This window comes from Dipodomys merriami, unplaced genomic scaffold (genome assembly GCF_024711535.1).
Source record: "Dipodomys merriami isolate MVZ:Mamm:240054 unplaced genomic scaffold, mDipMer1.0.p SCAF_42, whole genome shotgun sequence".
In the NCBI taxonomy this organism is placed as follows: domain Eukaryota; kingdom Metazoa; phylum Chordata; class Mammalia; order Rodentia; family Heteromyidae; genus Dipodomys; species Dipodomys merriami.
Window position 1 is genome coordinate 8898450 of NW_027205826.1, and position 17048 is coordinate 8915497.

Genomic DNA, 17048 nt, shown 5'->3' on the forward strand with positions numbered 1-17048 from the left:
GCCAAAAGGCTGCTCACCTCCACTACGAGTTCCTGGGATCCTCACTCCCTCTAGCTCCTGCTTCAGCTGCTTTCTCATGCTTCTTTCTTCTTCAGGGATACAGGTAGAGGTGGGGTGACCAGTTTGAGAATGCTTGCGATTAAGGATACAGCACAGTATGTGCAAAGAGCACAGCAATATCTTGCATTAACTCACTTCTGTCCTGGCTTTCCCTTTAAGTTTCACCTCCTCCCTCTTCTTGGAGGGGCTGGGGGAAGGAACTGTGCTTCTCCAAACCCCTGGGGAGCCCCAGTCAGTCCCTGGGGCCATCTGGGAGTGATTAGCCTACCAACTTCAGGTAGCTCCTGCCACACGTGCGGCCCACATGAAGCCCACCCGCCCTGCGAATGCCAGGCCCCGAGCTCTGCTTCTCCAAACAAACAGTGGAGAGAAGAAAATGCCTCCCTGAGAGAGTGCGCAGAGAAGGGGGCTCCAGCCTGAGCTTCTCCTAACCGCCCCTCCCCATACACATTCCCCCTTCCCACCCACCATTCAGCCATCAACCACTCACATTCCACCAGAGGTCATCTGGAAAAGGTCTGTGGGGTGCTTAGAAAAGCAATCTAGGAAATCAGGAAGGAAAAAATGTATGTGCGTGTGCATGTGTAATCAAAGTATATTTATTTATATATTTATCATCACTGTATATATGTATCTATATTGTATATTTAGGTAGCAAGTTCTGGGGTATTTTAGAGGTTCCGATGTATTCATAATGATTTCAGTTTGCAGTTTGATTGTTTTCCCAAAACTTGTAAATCCAGGCCAGAAATGTATAAAGATTGCAATCTGAAAGCTTTACACACATCCCTTCAAATACTCTTCAGAGGAGCATCGTCAATATTCATTCTTACAAAAAAGGGGAGAAAAGTCACAGTGGGGGTGGGGGGGAATGTAGAAGGGGCCAGGGCGAAGGCAGATTTGTGCAAGGCATTCACAGTCATCCAAGAGACAGGTTTTGAAGGGAGCTGCAAGACAGGCTGTGGATGTCTTGAAGTCTCTAACTATGATAGCATGCTAAGCCCGAACAAAATGTGATAAGAACGGAGATGGGAGTATATGTCTGTGGCTGGAGTATACACAAGCCTTCACTGAGGGTTAGCCTTTAAACAGGACCCATATTCCCCGTTAAAGTCTGGTTGTCTCTTAGGCTGAGAACATAGTAATCCTCATATGGTCATTCACTCCATAGTCTGAACAAGTCAAAACAGCAGTGGGTAAGGCCAGCTTTTAACTGAGACACCTGAAGCCTACCTAGCATATGACAAAGGAAAATCTTAAAGATAAGGGGTTTTAAATTCATGCATTCATTCCAGACCTTTTTTTTTTTCCAGAGTCAAAAGAGAAACTAATCTTTCCGTGAGCTCATTTTTTAAGTCTCCAAGACTAATTCTCTTGATTTACCTGGCTAAAAAGAAAAGAAAATCGAAGACCTTCAGACAGACAGAAGTGAAGTGAAATGGGGATTTGTGTATCTCGGGACAGAAGAAAGAGGGAGCCAGGTGAGTTTTTCTCCATCTCTGTCCCATCTGCCCAACCCTGATCACCCCCACACTGAAACCAGGAGTGGGGACGGGAAGCTGGATTGTCATCTGCTGATGTCACCCTTCAGTGCTGCCCTCCTCAGACCAAAGCTCACACACAGGGGACAGCCAAAATCAAGAGAACTTCCGAAACACCAGGACAACGCCAAGCAATCAGGGATGGTTTTTTTTTTTTTTTTTTTTCTTCAAGCAGGATCTAAAGATGGAAAAGAAATCTTTGAGCCTGAGAAACCCCTCCTTCCTTGGGCCTCTTCTGGAACCACAATATTCAACCCACTCAGTGTTTGCCCAACGCCACTCTCTCCTCCCCCAGATTTCTTTGCTTTTGGAAAATCGTCTGGAAACTGTCATCACCAGTGTGCTGGTTGGCAGATGTCCCCCAAAGAGAGTGAAGTGTACCACACACTACAAGGCTTTTCTGGGTTTGGACCAAGAAGTGGGGGGGGGAGCTGGGAGATGCAAAAAGAGGGTTCAATCAAAGAACAGCAGGATACCACCAGGAACCAGAGGAGGGGAGGGATGAACCGCCAAGAGCCTGGAGGACCCCTCTCCTTCCACCCTATGCCCTGATAGAGCAACAAGAACAGAACTCACTGTAACCCAAGAGATCTCCAAAAGGCTGCATGCCAGAGGCACAGGGAGTTCAGACCGCTCTGAGCCTGTACGACAAAGTATCTATGTAGCCAGAGGCTGAATTGTGATGATAAAAAAAATTAAAAAACAGACCTGGAGACAGTTGAATAGCAAACACACACACACACACACACACACACACACACACACACACACACACACACTCAAAAATGCTGTCTCTCCTTTAGGTGTCCAATCACAGTGCAAGCCCTCCAGCCATCGGTGCTGAATTGATTTATTTGTACAAGAGAATTATTTAATATTGAACTAACTGGGAGAGAGATAGCAAGCAAAAGAGTGACACAGGAAGGCAGGATGAGGAGGACAGGGCACACCTCCACTGCCTTGGGTTTCCCCTACTGGGAACTTTACTCCTTCATCTAGAGCAGGAGAGCAAACCCTGAATTATCCACTTCCCTCTCCTAATTCCTGCACAGCCTGGTAGTCACCCTTGCCTTACAAGTTTGCAAAAGGCCAGCTACTTTGATACTCCTGATGTCGAACATCTTTAGTAGATCTGGGGGTCGCACTAAAGCTGTGCTAGGGGGCTCCTTTGAAGACCTTAGAAAGTTTGGGGCCCATGATGGGCACTGAAGTGGATCCTTGAGCAGAGGTCACCCACCTGCCTGGCAAGACAAAAGACAAGACAAAAGCCCTCAGTCCCATCCCATCTTCTCTACCTGGCTGCCCAGGAAAACATCCCAACCTTTGAGGAGAATGGCAAGAGAGAGGAAATGCCCCATGTCTTCACAGCTATTGTCCCTGCCCCTAAATTATCCTAATGACTGCTTCTGGCCTTGCCTGCGAAGATGAAGGCAGAGGAGACTTGGACAATGTTCTTCCACTGACTGAACCGGGCAATTTTGTGAGCATGAAGAACACCCCGAAGTGAAGAAGTATCAGCTGTGTTCTTTGCTTGTGGCTCCGCCAGTTCAGAAATTGGAGAAGAGAAGAGAAAGAAAGACACAGCTTCCAATTCTAGAACTTAGTAGAAAAAGAACACAACCTCCCTCCTCCATGAAAGCAAGTACATTTGGTCCTATACGTAGTAACAGAAACACTGAAATTTCCTAGGTCTTAATGATTTGGGAGGTAGAAATCCAATGCTGGCCCCCCTCCTCCCTAGGCCAGATTTTAAAAGCCATATTTTTTAATTTAAATTTCTTTTTTTAAAGGCAGAGGAAAGTACTTCAGCGTTTCATTTATTTATTCATGTTATCTGGATGACAGAAACAAGTTTGGGAGAATGATAGCCTAGGGAGAAGAAGAAGGGGGGGGGGGGGTGGGGAAGACAAGAAGAAGAAACAAAACTTCATTTTCTCCAAAGACCCTATCTGCCTTTGAAGGCTACAGGAGATGCTCCTCTCCCACTGATAAACCTGGGTACAGGGGAGGGGCGTGGAGGGCTGCAGGGGTGCAGGGGGTCTTTCCTGCAGCCTTATGGCTGCTCAGAGCACCTCTACATTGATTTGAAATAAACACACAAGGACAAGACAGGAAGCTCTGCCACCCCCCACCCCCAGTTCTAAACCACCTGAGCTGCTTCAGGAGGACATCGCTCCACATCCCACCCACCCCCAGCTTCCCAAAGCAGAGAGGGCAGAGCTGGTAAGGTTATGTATGGTACCACTCTCATTGTCTTACAATGGACTTCATAATCTCAGCCAGCCCTAAACCTGAGGGACAGAGGGTGCTGCTACTGTCTGTGCTCTGGCCCTGACTCTGTTCTGCACAAGCGGTCACATGACTGTTCACACCTCCCAAGATGCAAAGCAGAGAGCCCCCCCTCCCCCCCCCAGCCAAAAGGGTGCTCCCCTTTGCTGGGAGAAACTAAGGATGGAAGAAAGGGAAGGATGGGGGCTTGAGAGATGCCAGGGAAAATAGAAAGTAACTCATCTTGATTCTGGCAGTTACCTTTCAAATTGGACTTTACCAGCATGCCCTTCCTTCCTTTTGGTGGTTGGTGGAGACCCTATCTCCCCATCAATGAATATTTGAAATAATTGCCCACTCTATAGAGAATCTGACAGGAAAGGGCTGGTCAGGGACCTTATCTCCGTATAAATCCAGGTTCCTGCAGGGAAACCCTACAGCCCTGACCTGAGAGCTTCAGTGCCTGTACTTGCCCTCCCTCCCTCCCTCCCTCCCTTCTCTCTCTCTCTTTCCCCCCTCCCTCTTCCTCCCTCTCCCCCCTCCTCTTTCTGGGAGAGGAGGAGATGGGGGTTGGTAGCTCCTGGAGTGAGTCCTGGGCTATCCCGGCCTGGGTCGTCTTCATTAGGATACCATTGCATCGAGTGTTTTATTTTTATTTTTAAATCAATAAGACAAGAGGGGAAATGGAGGAAGGGAGTGGGAGGATTTGGCCTAGTAGGTTTACCACTGAGGACAGATATTTTCGGGAAACCACGGGTAAAGGAAGAAAGCGCAATCCCCACCGCAGTGCAGTCCCTCGGAGGAGTTGGGGCCTCGCATCTCCTTTGCCCCTCAAGGCTCAGCTGCCTTCCCTAGACGCCCCGTTTGCTCCTGCTCCGGGCTTTCCCCTGCACCCCGGCTAGGGGTTGGGGGTCCCTGGGTTCAGCCACCCAATGCCACCGAGCGTGGCCGGGTGATCAGAGGGCTGACTCCCCATCCAGCTCATCCTGTTCCTCCTCACACACAGAAAAGGAGACTGAAAGGCCTTTCCTTTTTAGGGGGACCCGGCAGGTACGCACCTGGGTTACAGTTGGCCGACAACCTCCCACAATTAGGACGGCCCGTTTGGGGAGAAACCGGTGTGTAGGTCGGGCTGTACCTTCGAAGGCTGTACTGGGGAAACAGATTACAGATCTAGGGGGGGGGGTGAGGAGAGAGGGGAGGGAGAGGAGGGAGTCTGGCCTACACGCACTTGGACAAAATGTCCACAGGTTACAATTATTCCCACGTGGATTGCGCTTTCCTTCGCCCTTCGGCAGTGGTGATCGCGTCCGTCCACCCTGCACAGCCGGACCTGAGATCGTGCTTACCTGCCGCTCCCTGGCCAAGGAATCTGGCGGCAGGAGAGGAAAGCTCAAAGACAGACAGACAGACCGACAGAGACCGACAGACGCACGCTCTAGGTGCCGGGATACCCGCGCTGAACTCGGAGGCCAGGCTGGGAGAGGGGAGCCGAGTGTCCCGCCAGCACCGAGGTCGTCTCTCGGGAGAGATCACCTCCACCCGAGAACTTGGTCCGGGGACCGAGAAGGACAAGGGGCGTCCCTTGGACTGATCGTTTCCCTCCCCGCCCCCCAACTCCCCAGTGCGCCAACCCAGGCTGAGATCTTGGGGGCCGGGCACCGGAACAATTCTCAGGACAAGCAACCCTGCGGCTGAAAACGGATTTAGACGCGGTCCTTGTGTTTGCAAAGGAATTTGGGGATCGAGGGTTGGGGGAGCCCTGGATACCCTAAGTACAAGGAGTACATCTGCCCGCCCCCCCATCCTTCACTCCCAGCTACACGCGGAGCCCCCCCCCCAATACCGCACTGAGTGGGCAGCGCAAAGGCCCCGCGCCAATTCTGGGTTTGCGTCCCGCCTCGCGCGCGCGCGCGCACGCGTGTACCGGGAAGAAAGTTTGGCGGCTCCCCCCACCCCCCACCTCCCCACATACACCCCACCCCCGGGCAGGGGAAATTGAGCCCGGCGCCGGCCCCGGGACGCAGAAAAAAAGCGGGGGGCGGGGAGAGAAGGGGGTGCGGGGAATCTCAGACTTCGGTTTCCCAAGGTCCTTCCCTGGGGATCCACTAGCACCTCCGTGTCTCCGGCTCCTGGCGGCAGACCTCGCGGCGCTTGTTGGGGAGCGGGTTTCCCCACCCTACCCCACCCCCGCGCGCCCCCCAAAGCGGATAGCCTAAGTTGGGAGGTTACGGGCAGCCGCCTACCTGCAGTCCTGACCTTCACTTTGTCCTTCCCAGCTTGAAGACCCCGGTAGAAAGCTCTAACTAAAACTGTTGATCCTTCCCACCCCGCCCCGCCGCCGCCCCTGCCTCAGTTTACCAATCTGTAACCTGAAGGACCGGAGCGGGGGTGGGGATGGGGAGGTCTTTGCCTTCCCGCTCTCGGGCTCGAGTCCTTTTTGGCTAGGGACTGCTAGTAGCATCTTGCCGGGTGGGTCAAGGAGGAAAGGTTGGGCTACCCGGGAAGTCAAGCCCCCACCCCGGAAAGGAAGCAAGCCCCCCTCTCCCTCCCTCCTAAGCGGGGATGGGGAGGGTAGGTTGGTCCTGAAGAGAGGCACCGGCAACCATTCCAGAACTGACGGTGCGCGCGCGCGCGCCAGACGCGGCCAGATCCTGACTTGGCGTTGGGGTGGGGGGAGGTGGAAAAGAGACCTTCTGCGAGCCTCAGTCTCCCGGTTCTGCGCAGCATAGACACCTCGGACATACATTTTCTAATGTTCCCTCCTGGTTCCCCATAGACACCACGTACGCGTACCCAAATTCTCCCAACTGCTAAAGCAGAAGGGAGAAAAATGCCCTAGAGATTACGGCCGAGATAAATCTCAACCATAATACTGTTCCAACGGAGTGGAACGCACTATCACCATCACCACCATCACCACCACCACCACCATCACCACCACCACCACCACCACCATCACCAGTTACCACCACCCAACCCGGCCAGCGCCAGTGGAATCGGCCCACGTTTTCTCCGAGTTGTGACACCGTAACTGGGCTTTTGGCGCCCCCTCTGGAAGCAGCTGAAATTGCTCGGATTGTTTGCAAGTTTTCAAAAAAAAGACACTGGAGTAGAAAACGCTCGCATCAAAAGGGCAAACTAATACAAAAAAAAAACACACTCCAAACACCACCGTGCGTGGCTTAAAATGTGGCTACGTATTCCAACTTTCACTGCATCATTGTATTAACTATGAATATATAGGTATGCCTGTACCTATCTGTCGACAAATATTCAGGGAACTATTCCAAATTATCTTAAAGTCACAGTTGTTTTCATTGCCTTTAGGCCAGTAAAAGTGTCATTACAATCCAATACGGCTACGTTCGGGCACCTGGGTTGAAATGTCTGCTTGTGATGGGTTGGTCTCTGGGACTCCTGGATCAGAATGACATAGTTTAGACCTACACCCAACCGGCCTCCTCCTCCACGGAGACTACCCGGTACTTTTTTTTTTTCTCTCCAAGAAGGTACAGCGTTGTTCTTACACTTGGAGAGTCATCACAGAGCCATAAATGCAAGGCTATTATCTTCAAGTCTCCTAAACTCGCAAACCAGATATAGGGAACTCGCGCTATTCAATACGAACGAGCCGCATTCGTTTGAACAGAAAATCCTGTTGAACGGGGTTGTGACTTAACTACCTTATCAAGAGTTCCTTGTCCTGTAAGAAATGTCGAGCTGGGAAGACACAACAGAATACGAGATTTGAAGGGGTGTGTGTGGGGGGGGGAGACAAAACACTACCAATAAAACGGTTGTTTAAATCTTGTGATAGTGTCCACACTTGACAAGTGTGTGTGTGTGTGTGTGCGGTGGGAGGGGGAGGAAGGGGAGCTCTCTTGAATATGTTGTGAGCTGTGTCACCTTATAGGTCATTTAATTCGAGGTCAACTTTTGCAAGAACTAGAAAAGGGGGGAGGGTAAACCCTCCACTTTAAAGAGCTTTCCACCGAGGTGCGTTTATTTGCAATTCTGAGGTCTGTCGAATCACCCGCAGATGACTTAAGATTTTTTTTCCCCCTCTCCTTTGGTCCCCGAATAGATAACTTCGCATTTATCCAGCCTGACTCTAAAAACAGAGTTCGCATAAACTCGAAGCTTGGGCTTCAGATCACGCTGGAAATAATATACATCGCAGACGCTTCCCGGGGCCTCCTCCTCCCCACCCCCAAACTCCCACCTGTGTGCGCTTCTGCCGGGGAACCCCCGATTGGAGTCAGAACGCAAGCTCGGGGCCCCTTCAGCTATTTGGTCAAGGAGGGAGAGAGCTCAGGAAGCAAGTAGCGCGGCTAGCTTCCCTCCGCCCGCCCCCCCCCCCAAAAAGCCTTCTTGCCCTCCACCACCAGTCCCTTGCAGTCGTGTCCATTGCTTTGAAGTTTGACAATTCAAGTGACCTGCCTGGGCCTCAAGCCCCCCACCCCCACCCCCGACCGCATTCAGAAAGGGAGGTTTCCAAGACAGAAGAGTTTGCAAACGCTTTCCAGTGGCAAACTCTTGGGGATGGTTTGTCTGTGACTCAGCCCGGAGGTAAAGACTAGGAGAAACGACAAACTAGTAGTAGTCAGGGATCACCGAGGGGTGTTAATAAGTGAGATGGTGGGGTGCAGGAGGGAGGGATCGATGGGAGCAGGACTTGTCTGAGTTCAAGTTCGGCGGGGCGCGCGGGACGGCCGGGAGAGAGGAGAGCGAGCTCCGGGAACGAAGCCGTGCTCTCTCTCCGCTGCCGGGCGGCGGCCCGCGGCCCCGCAGCCAACCTTCGCCCGGGGACTACGCTGGGGTTGTCCCTGATTTCCTTTGCAAGATCTCTCAGCGGAGTGCCCAGCGAATCCATTCCGATGGGTGGTGATGACCCGAGGAACGCGCGGCCGTGGAGCCACGACCAACACTCGCTTCCAAGAGACCCTTTCCAAGCACTTTTGGGGAGGAGGGGGAAGGGGTAGGTGGGAGGGGGGAGGAAGCGGACCAGCTCCGGGCTGAACTGCGCGGTTCTCACTGAGCAGCGGCTACTTTTTCTTTCTATTTATTTTTCGTTTTTCCTAATGCTTAGAACTGCAGCTAAAGTCCCGGGTACCGTGGAGAGATCAGTGAAAAGCAATAGGTGGTGTTGTGTGTCTGTGTGTGTGTGTGCGCGCGGGGGGGGGTGTTAGATCGCACACGCACGCGAGCACGCACACACACAAACACGCACACGCAAGTGGAGAGGTTCGCGCGGAGACGGAACCAACATGCTAACATTCAGAAAGTACGCCAGACAGACTTAACACACTTTTGGGACGGGTCTCCCCTCTCCTTCAGCCCCTCTGCCCCCCCCCACAGACACCCCCACTACCCCACCCCCACTACCCCCAACCAAACCATCCACCCCTGGGCACAGCTCCCCCCTCCTCTCCTCCGCGTCCCCTCCCCTCCAGTCCGGTCACCCAGCCCAGCGCCACCAGCCTCTTACCCTCCTCCTAAAACGCGGTCCAATCAGCTGCTTGCCAGGCCGGGCTGTGATTGGCCCCGCGTCTCTAAGGTGAGGGGGAGTATTTATTAAAGAGACCCGGGGCTGGGAGTTTGGAGAGCCGGGAGCGGAGCTCGCAACCGCCGCGGGAGAAACTTCAGCAGCGCGATCTATTTTTTTTTTTTTTTTTTTTGGCCAGTTTCACACTCCGGGAACTTTTCTGTGCCGGAGGAGAAGAGAAAGGGGTGGGGGTGCCAGTGCCCCACTTTTTACTCTCTTTCCTCCTCCTCCTCTTCCTCCTCTCCAATTCGCCTTCCCGGGTTTGGAGCGGGCAGCCTGCCGATCGGCCAACCCCAGAGCCTTGGCCAAGTCGCCTCGTCGCCGCCGCTACCAGGTGCCGCCGCCGCCGCCGCCGCCGCGCGCCAGCTTCCCGGGGAAGCCGCTCGCCCCGCGCGCCCCCCCCCCCCCCGCGGCCCCGCGTTCCCGCGCCCGGGCAGCCGAGGGGAGAGAGGAGCCCGCGCCTCGAGTCTCCGAGCCGCTGCTGGGCTTCTCGACTTTCCCGGCCACCCGCAGCCCCTCACCCCCACCCCCCGACCCTTACGCTGCCCCGGGCTCGCGTATGAATCTCCTGGACCCCTTCATGAAGATGACCGAAGAGCAGGAGAAGGGCCTGTCCGGTGCCCCGAGCCCCACCATGTCCGAGGACTCGGCTGGCTCGCCCTGTCCCTCGGGCTCCGGCTCGGACACGGAGAACACGCGGCCCCAGGAGAACACGTTCCCCAAAGGCGAGCCGGATCTGAAGAAGGAGAGCGAGGAGGACAAGTTCCCCGTGTGCATCCGCGAGGCGGTCAGCCAGGTGCTCAAAGGCTACGACTGGACGCTGGTGCCCATGCCGGTGCGGGTCAACGGCTCCAGCAAGAACAAGCCCCACGTCAAGCGCCCCATGAACGCCTTCATGGTGTGGGCGCAGGCGGCGCGCCGGAAGCTGGCCGACCAGTACCCGCACCTGCACAACGCCGAGCTCAGCAAGACGCTCGGCAAACTCTGGAGGTGAGGCCGGGCGGGGGGCGCCGTCGGGTGGGCTCGGTCGCGGCGAGAGAAGGCGGGAGGGAGGGGGAGAGAGTCCCTGCCCCGCCTACCTCCCAGCCAGAGCGAGCTGCGGGGGGGAGGGAGGGGGTCCCCGCAGCTGGCGGGCCAGGGCGAGGTGTAGCCAGAGCCTAGAGTTGGAGAAAGTTCTTGGGACTGTGCGCGCGCGCGCGGAGTTGGGGCGGCGGGGAGGGGAAAGGTGGGGGAGACAGCGGAGGAGTCGGGACTAGGAGCGGGAGGGGGTGCAGTCTGCTCTGCCAAGACGTGCGTGAATGGGGTGCGGGGGTGGGGTGGGGGCAGGTTACATCTCCCTCGCTTGAACTGAGCTTTCTGGGGCGGACATTCACCCCTGGAGATGAGATGGGCTTTGGAGGGGGGGATAGCAGGACTGGGGGGAGGAGGGAGGGCGCTGGGAATAAATGGGGGGCTGCTTGCTGTTCAAGTTCGCGGATGGGGGGGGGAGGTGGATAAGTCCAGTCAGTAGCCGAGGCGTTTTCGAGCTATTTCCATCTCCAGGGGTTTCCAAAATAGAAGCGGAGGGGCGGGGAGGGGCGGGGCGGGGCTCGGTCCGGGCTGCGGCGGTGGCGGCGGCCTTTTCCGACGGCGGTGGCCGGACGGCGTGGGGAGGGGTGGGGGGCAGCGGCGTGGGGAGCGGGGCGCACTGACAGCGCTCCGAGTTGCGCTGACCCCCCCCTCCTCCTCCTCCCTCTTCTTCCTCCCCCCCTCCTCCTCCAGACTGCTGAACGAGAGCGAGAAGCGGCCTTTCGTGGAGGAGGCGGAGCGGCTGCGGGTACAGCACAAGAAGGACCACCCGGATTACAAGTACCAACCCCGGCGGAGGAAGTCGGTGAAGAACGGGCAGGCGGAGGCGGAGGAGGCCGCGGAGCAGACACACATCTCCCCCAACGCCATCTTCAAGGCGCTGCAGGCCGACTCGCCGCACTCGTCCTCCGGCATGAGCGAGGTGCACTCTCCGGGCGAGCACTCGGGTGAGTCCCACCCCCTCCCCGCCGTGGGGCCGCGGGGCGCGCGGCGGGTGTGGAGAGATGGAGGGGGCGCTCTTGGCACCACCCCAAGGCCCTAGGTCTCCGAGGCTCCGCTTGGAGACTTGGCGCTTGGGGTGGAGGAGGGGGGGGAACTGGTGAACTGTACCCTCAGTGTGCAATCCCGCTCCTCTCCCTGCCCCCCCCCCGCATGCACGCACGCACGCGCACACCGCCATCCCCCCCCCCCGCATCCTAAGACACTCGTGGTTTTTTTTTTCCTTCTTCTATTTTATTTTTTTATGGCGAGGTAAAAAATGCCTTTGCAACTTTACTGAAACTCCCACCCCCCTCCGGGGGTGTCGGCTTCCCCTCCCCCCCCCGGGGCCCCCTAGACACACGCCTCAGTTGTTCCTCTGCAAGTAGCAGTTTGGTTTCTTCCGGACCCTCGGGCCCGCCCCCGGGGGGGGGAGGGGGCTGTCCGGTGCGTGTGCGTGCGTGTGCGTGCGTGTACATGCGTCTGTGTACCGGCGGGTTAATCATTGGCGGGTTTATCGGGGCCCCGTCCCCACCTGGGGCGCAGGGCGGGGCTCCGATCGCCCAGACCCTTTGGCACGGCCTCTGTTGATCCCCCCCCCTCCCTCCCGCTTTCTTTCTCCTTGCTGGTCTACAGGACAATCCCAGGGCCCACCGACCCCACCCACCACTCCCAAAACCGACGTGCAGCCCGGTAAGGCCGACCTGAAGCGCGAGGGGCGCCCGCTAGCCGAGGGGGGCAGGCAGCCCGCCATCGACTTCCGCGACGTGGACATCGGGGAGCTGAGCAGCGACGTCATCTCCAACATCGAGACCTTCGACGTCAACGAATTTGATCAGTACCTGCCCCCCAACGGTCACCCGGGGGTGCCGGCCACGCACGGCCAGCCGCAGGTCACCTACACGGGCAGCTACGGGATCAGCAGCACCGCGGCCAGCCCCGCCGGCGCGGGGGGCCACGTGTGGATGTCCAAGCAGCCCGCGCCGCCGCCGCCGCCGCCGCAGGCCCCGCAGGCCCCGCAGGCGCCGCCCGCGCCCCCGCAGCCGCAGCCGGCGCCCCCGCAGCCCGCGCCCCCTCCCCCGGCGCCGGCGCACACGCTGACCACGCTGACCAGCGAGCCGGGCCAGTCCCAGCGAACGCACATCAAGACGGAGCAGCTGAGCCCCAGCCACTACAGCGACCAGCAGCAGCACTCGCCGCAGCAGATCGCCTACAGCCCCTTCAACCTCCCGCACTACAGCCCCTCCTACCCGCCCATCACCCGCTCGCAGTACGACTACACCGACCACCAGAACTCGGGCTCCTACTACAGCCACGCGGCCGGCCAGGGCTCTGGTCTCTACTCCACCTTCACCTACATGAACCCGGCGCAGCGCCCCATGTACACCCCCATCGCCGACACCTCCGGGGTCCCCTCCATCCCGCAGACGCACAGCCCTCAGCACTGGGAACAACCCGTCTACACACAGCTCACCAGACCGTAAGCGGGGAGAACCTGCCAGGGCTCCAGCCAGCCAGCCGGCCCAGCCAAGCCAAGCAAGCCCCAGGGTCCTTGGTGATGGATGATCAAAAGAACCGAAGAAACAATCGAGAAAGAAAAATTCATGATAATAACCACCAACAACAACCCACCAGAATTGCCTTTTGGACGTAGATTTGTTTCCAGTTCCTTTATTCTGTCAAAGACATGTAAGCTAAAAGGCGCCCTCAAGATTCCAAGATAACTCAAGATCCCAAGACCAGAGACCTGACCCCATATCCCAATGCAGTAGCAACTTGCGGCAGATCTGTGGCCGGTTGGTGAGGCCTCTCCTCTCCTCTCCGCTCCTCTTCTCTCTCTCTCTTTCTCTCTCCCTCCTTCCCCACCCACCCCCCCCTCTTTCTCTCTCTGGGGAGGATGAGAAAAAGTGGAAGATGGCAAGAGAAACAAGAGATCTCTCCCCGCCTCTCTGGACCTTTGTAATTATTTTTTAGCAGTAATTAAAAGAAAGAAGTCCTCTGTGAGGAATATTCTCTATTTTAAATATTTTTAGTATGTACTGTGTATGATTCATTATCATCATTTTGAGGGGATTTATACATATTTTTAGATTAAAAAATTAAATGCTCTTATTTTTTTTTCCAACAGCTAAACTACTTAGTTTGAACTGTATGCCCTAGCTTTTTCTTGCGACCAGAGTATTTTTGTACAGATTTGCTTTCTCCTCCAACAGGAAAAAGAAAAAAAGAAAAAAAAAGCGTGTCATTATATTAACATACAAAAAAAAAAAGCACACAGAATTGTGTGAGGCGATTGGGGTTTTTGTGGGGGGGGCGGGGAAGGGGGGAGCTTTGCTTAATTCCTCAGGCTTTCCAATTCCAGTAGGAGCTGCCTTAAAAAAAAAAAGAGAGAGAAGTTTTAAAAAAAAGAACAAAAAAAGCCTTATTTTGCAAATAGGGAGGTAAACAAATAGTCTAGAGAAGAAGCATTTGGTAAGCTTTATCATATATATATTTTTAAACAAGAGGAAAACGCCTTGAGCCTTAAAAGCGAGCTGTTGGGAAATCCATCCGCTCTTTCAGTTTGCCTGTCCTTCCTGCCTTTGCTTGTTCTCTGCAGTCTTCAGAAGGAAGCAAAAGGCCAGCAAAAGGAGGAAATCTTTGGAGAATGTTAGAATGGCCAGGCAATAAGTGCCCAAGTACACGGCCTCCCCGCTCCCTGGTTGCCCACCTGGACCCCATGTGGGGGGGGAGGGGGCAGCTGGCCCAGTCTGCCTACCCAGACAGTCTCTCACCTGTGCCTCTCAACACCAGCGGTTAACCTTCAAGACATTCCACGTGCTCAAATTATTTATTTTGTAAGGAGAGGTTTTAATTTAAAAAAAAATAAAGAGAAAAACTCTTCCTCCTTTTTTTTTTTTTTTTAATTTACTGTCTTGAAAATAGGTTGTTGGAGCCTTGCTCAAAGGTATGGCCACCTGTTATTAAATTATGTTCTTAACTATAACCAGTTGTTTTTTTTTATTTATCTCTTTAATCTTTTTTTAATTATTATTAAAAGTGAATTTCTTTGGATTCCTCATCCTAGATTTGTACAAATACCTTTTGGTCAGTTGTTCTTCCCATACCCCTTTGTTTTTGTTGAAAACAAACTGGAAACTCTTTCTCTCTCTCCTTCTCTCTTGCTCTCTTTCTCCCTCTCTTTTATTTTTTATTTTTTTTGTACAAATGAGAAATTGTAAGTGTAGTGGGTTGTCGTTCAATGTTTGCTGCCACAGACCTTTGGGCTACAGAATTGTGTGTATGTGTGTGTGTGTGAGTGTGTGTGTCTGCGCGTGCATGGCGCACATGTGTACACAAGTGTGTTGTGACACAAAACAGCACAAATGTGTGTCATTCATCTACTTTCCTCTGCAGGCGCTGGAGAAAAGACAGGTCACCAGTGAGGTGGGCCTACTGTCAGACCTTAATTCTTCATCACTGCTGTGGCTAGAGAGAGGTTGAGGATTGCTTTTTTGGATTGCTTTTTGTTGTTGATGTTGTTGTTGTTTTAAGACAGCAGACCTTTTTTTTTTTATTTAAAAGAAAAGATATGTTAACAGTCTTAGAAGTCAGTAGAAGAAAATCTTAAAGCACTCTTATAATAATATGGCGTCTTTCAATTTCTGTATAAAAGAAAACATCTTTTTAAAAGATATTTCTGTAACTTAAGAAACCTGGCATTTAAATCATATTTTCTCTTTAGGTAAGGTTTGGTTTTTCGTTTGTGTTTTGTTTGTTGTCCTTAAATATCCCTGCAACCTTTTTCTTCACTCTGTGAAGTTTACCTTTCTTTTTCTTCCTTTTTTTGTATATTATTGTTTACAATAAATATACATTGCATTAAAAAGAAAAGGGTCCTATGGATTTATTTCCCTGTTCTGTCAAGAAGATGATTTGAAGAATTGGGGCACGAGACTTGTTAAATGCTGGTAACAGTGAGGTGTGTGTAAGGTTTTATTTGCTCCTCTGGAAAAATTTTTAAAGACCCGCCAAAAACCCTGTGTCCCCCAAATCTAAGCACAGGCATCTTAAGAAATGCCATTGCGATAGGACACCTAGAGTGGCTTGCTCATCGTTTCCATCTCTGGCAACAGATATGTTGTGGTGTTTGTTTGTTGTTGTTGTTGTTTTTAACAGCCTAATATTTTTTGGAGTACCAGTATTTCCTTGTGGAGCTCAGAGGGATGAGGGAGATCAGCCTTGAGATCAGAAGTTTGGGGAGGGGTGACTCTTATCTGAAAATTCCATGGCAAACTTTGTTATTATGAAGACATCACAGAAGAATGGGGAGCCCCTTTCTTGGACAGAGGGACCGGAATAAAAGTATCTTCAGGGACCAGAGAGAAATCTGTCCTCTTCATCATCACCTTAGGGGTCAGGTCTTTCCTGATTTCCCCACAGAGATGGTGGAAGGGAAGGAAGATTATCTTGCTTTTGGCTTTCTCCGCCCCCCCCCCACCTTTCCCTCAAGTTTAACTCAGTCTCCTTAAAGAAAGAGAGCCTAATCCTGTTTTCCTTGGCCTCTGTTAGATGGGGAGTTTCCAGGTTCAGAGAAATCGGTCAGGTCATTTTTCATTAAACAGATGAAATCACTCCTTTCCCTCCCACCTGCCCAAGGCCCCTCCTCTCCTCTCCCCACCCCCCCCCCAGCCAATACGGGAGGTGCCTGTCAGGAGGTAAGTCACCTCCATCCACCACCTCCTGCCTGCCTTTGGCTGGTTTTCCTGTGCTGGGCCTGTGTCTTTGACAGCCCTCGCCATTAACTCACACTGTCTGCTTCTGCTTATTGGATTCCTGGCCTGAATCCCACACTAGGTCTTGACAACCAGGAAGATGGTAGTTATCAACCTAGACCACATTAGAGCATTGATGGAGAGCCTGTGATCTTGCAGAGGAGAAGGGGAGATGGTAAATCTTCCCCTAGCCTTTCAAGGCATCGTAAGATCTCTCCTCCGCCTCCCCTCTGCTCAGGTCCATGGTGTCCCACCATTTACAAAACTCTCCATTCTTTTGTTGTTGTTGTTGCTATGTTGCTGTTTTGTTTTCTTGCTAACACCCACAAAAAGTCTTACGGCACATCTCCATTTCTGGCTTTTTTGCTGGTTAGTTGGACATGAAAATCTCTCCGATTCATTTATCCAGGCTGGCTTCAAAACATATTCCTCTCATCCCAGCCCCCCAGAGTAAGGCATGATTACAGGTGTGAGCCACTGGTGCCCAGCTAGAGCCCGCATTGACAGCAGTTCATTCTCTAGTTCCGCAGAGCCACCCTCTTGTATCCAAGAGAAACTCACTCACTCAGGAGGTCTGGGCCCCAGGAAAACATAGGAAACACTGGTAGACAGGGAGAGAAAGTTCTCAAAATTCCACCAGCCCCCCTCCACCAGGTCTACTCAGAGGCTAATAGCACCAGATTATGAAATATTTTAGAGGAATTTTTATTCTAAATCTTGAAATATGCAGCTTATCACCCTGGTAACAGACACACATGGACGTAACAGGAAAAGCTTACCTTGAGACCCGAAATCATTTGGTGATTTGCAGTCAAAATAAAACTTCTCTTT

The 17048-nt window shown here is 53.3% G+C and overlaps 1 protein-coding gene across 1 annotated transcript; it reads left to right on the forward strand.

Moving 5' to 3' along the window:
• Positions 1-9484: 9484 nt before the first annotated feature.
• On the forward strand, positions 9485-13673 carry Sox9 (SRY-box transcription factor 9). Its single transcript, XM_069993178.1, has 3 exons — positions 9485-10407; positions 11179-11432; positions 12100-13673. Exons 1-3 carry the CDS (start codon positions 9977-9979, stop codon positions 12945-12947), a joined length of 1533 nt encoding a protein of 510 aa, XP_069849279.1. The 5' UTR covers positions 9485-9976; the 3' UTR covers positions 12948-13673.
• The last annotated feature ends 3375 nt before the right edge of the window (positions 13674-17048 follow it).

Coding starts and splice junctions, on each gene's coding strand:
- Sox9 (XM_069993178.1), top strand. CDS start 9,977: ATGAATCTCCTGGACCCCTTCATGAAGATGACCGAAGAGCAGGAGAAG. Junction 10,408..11,178: donor ACGCTCGGCAAACTCTGGAG/GTGAGGCCGGGC, acceptor CTCCTCCTCCAG/ACTGCTGAACGAGAGCGAGA. Junction 11,433..12,099: donor CTCTCCGGGCGAGCACTCGG/GTGAGTCCCACC, acceptor GCTGGTCTACAG/GACAATCCCAGGGCCCACCG.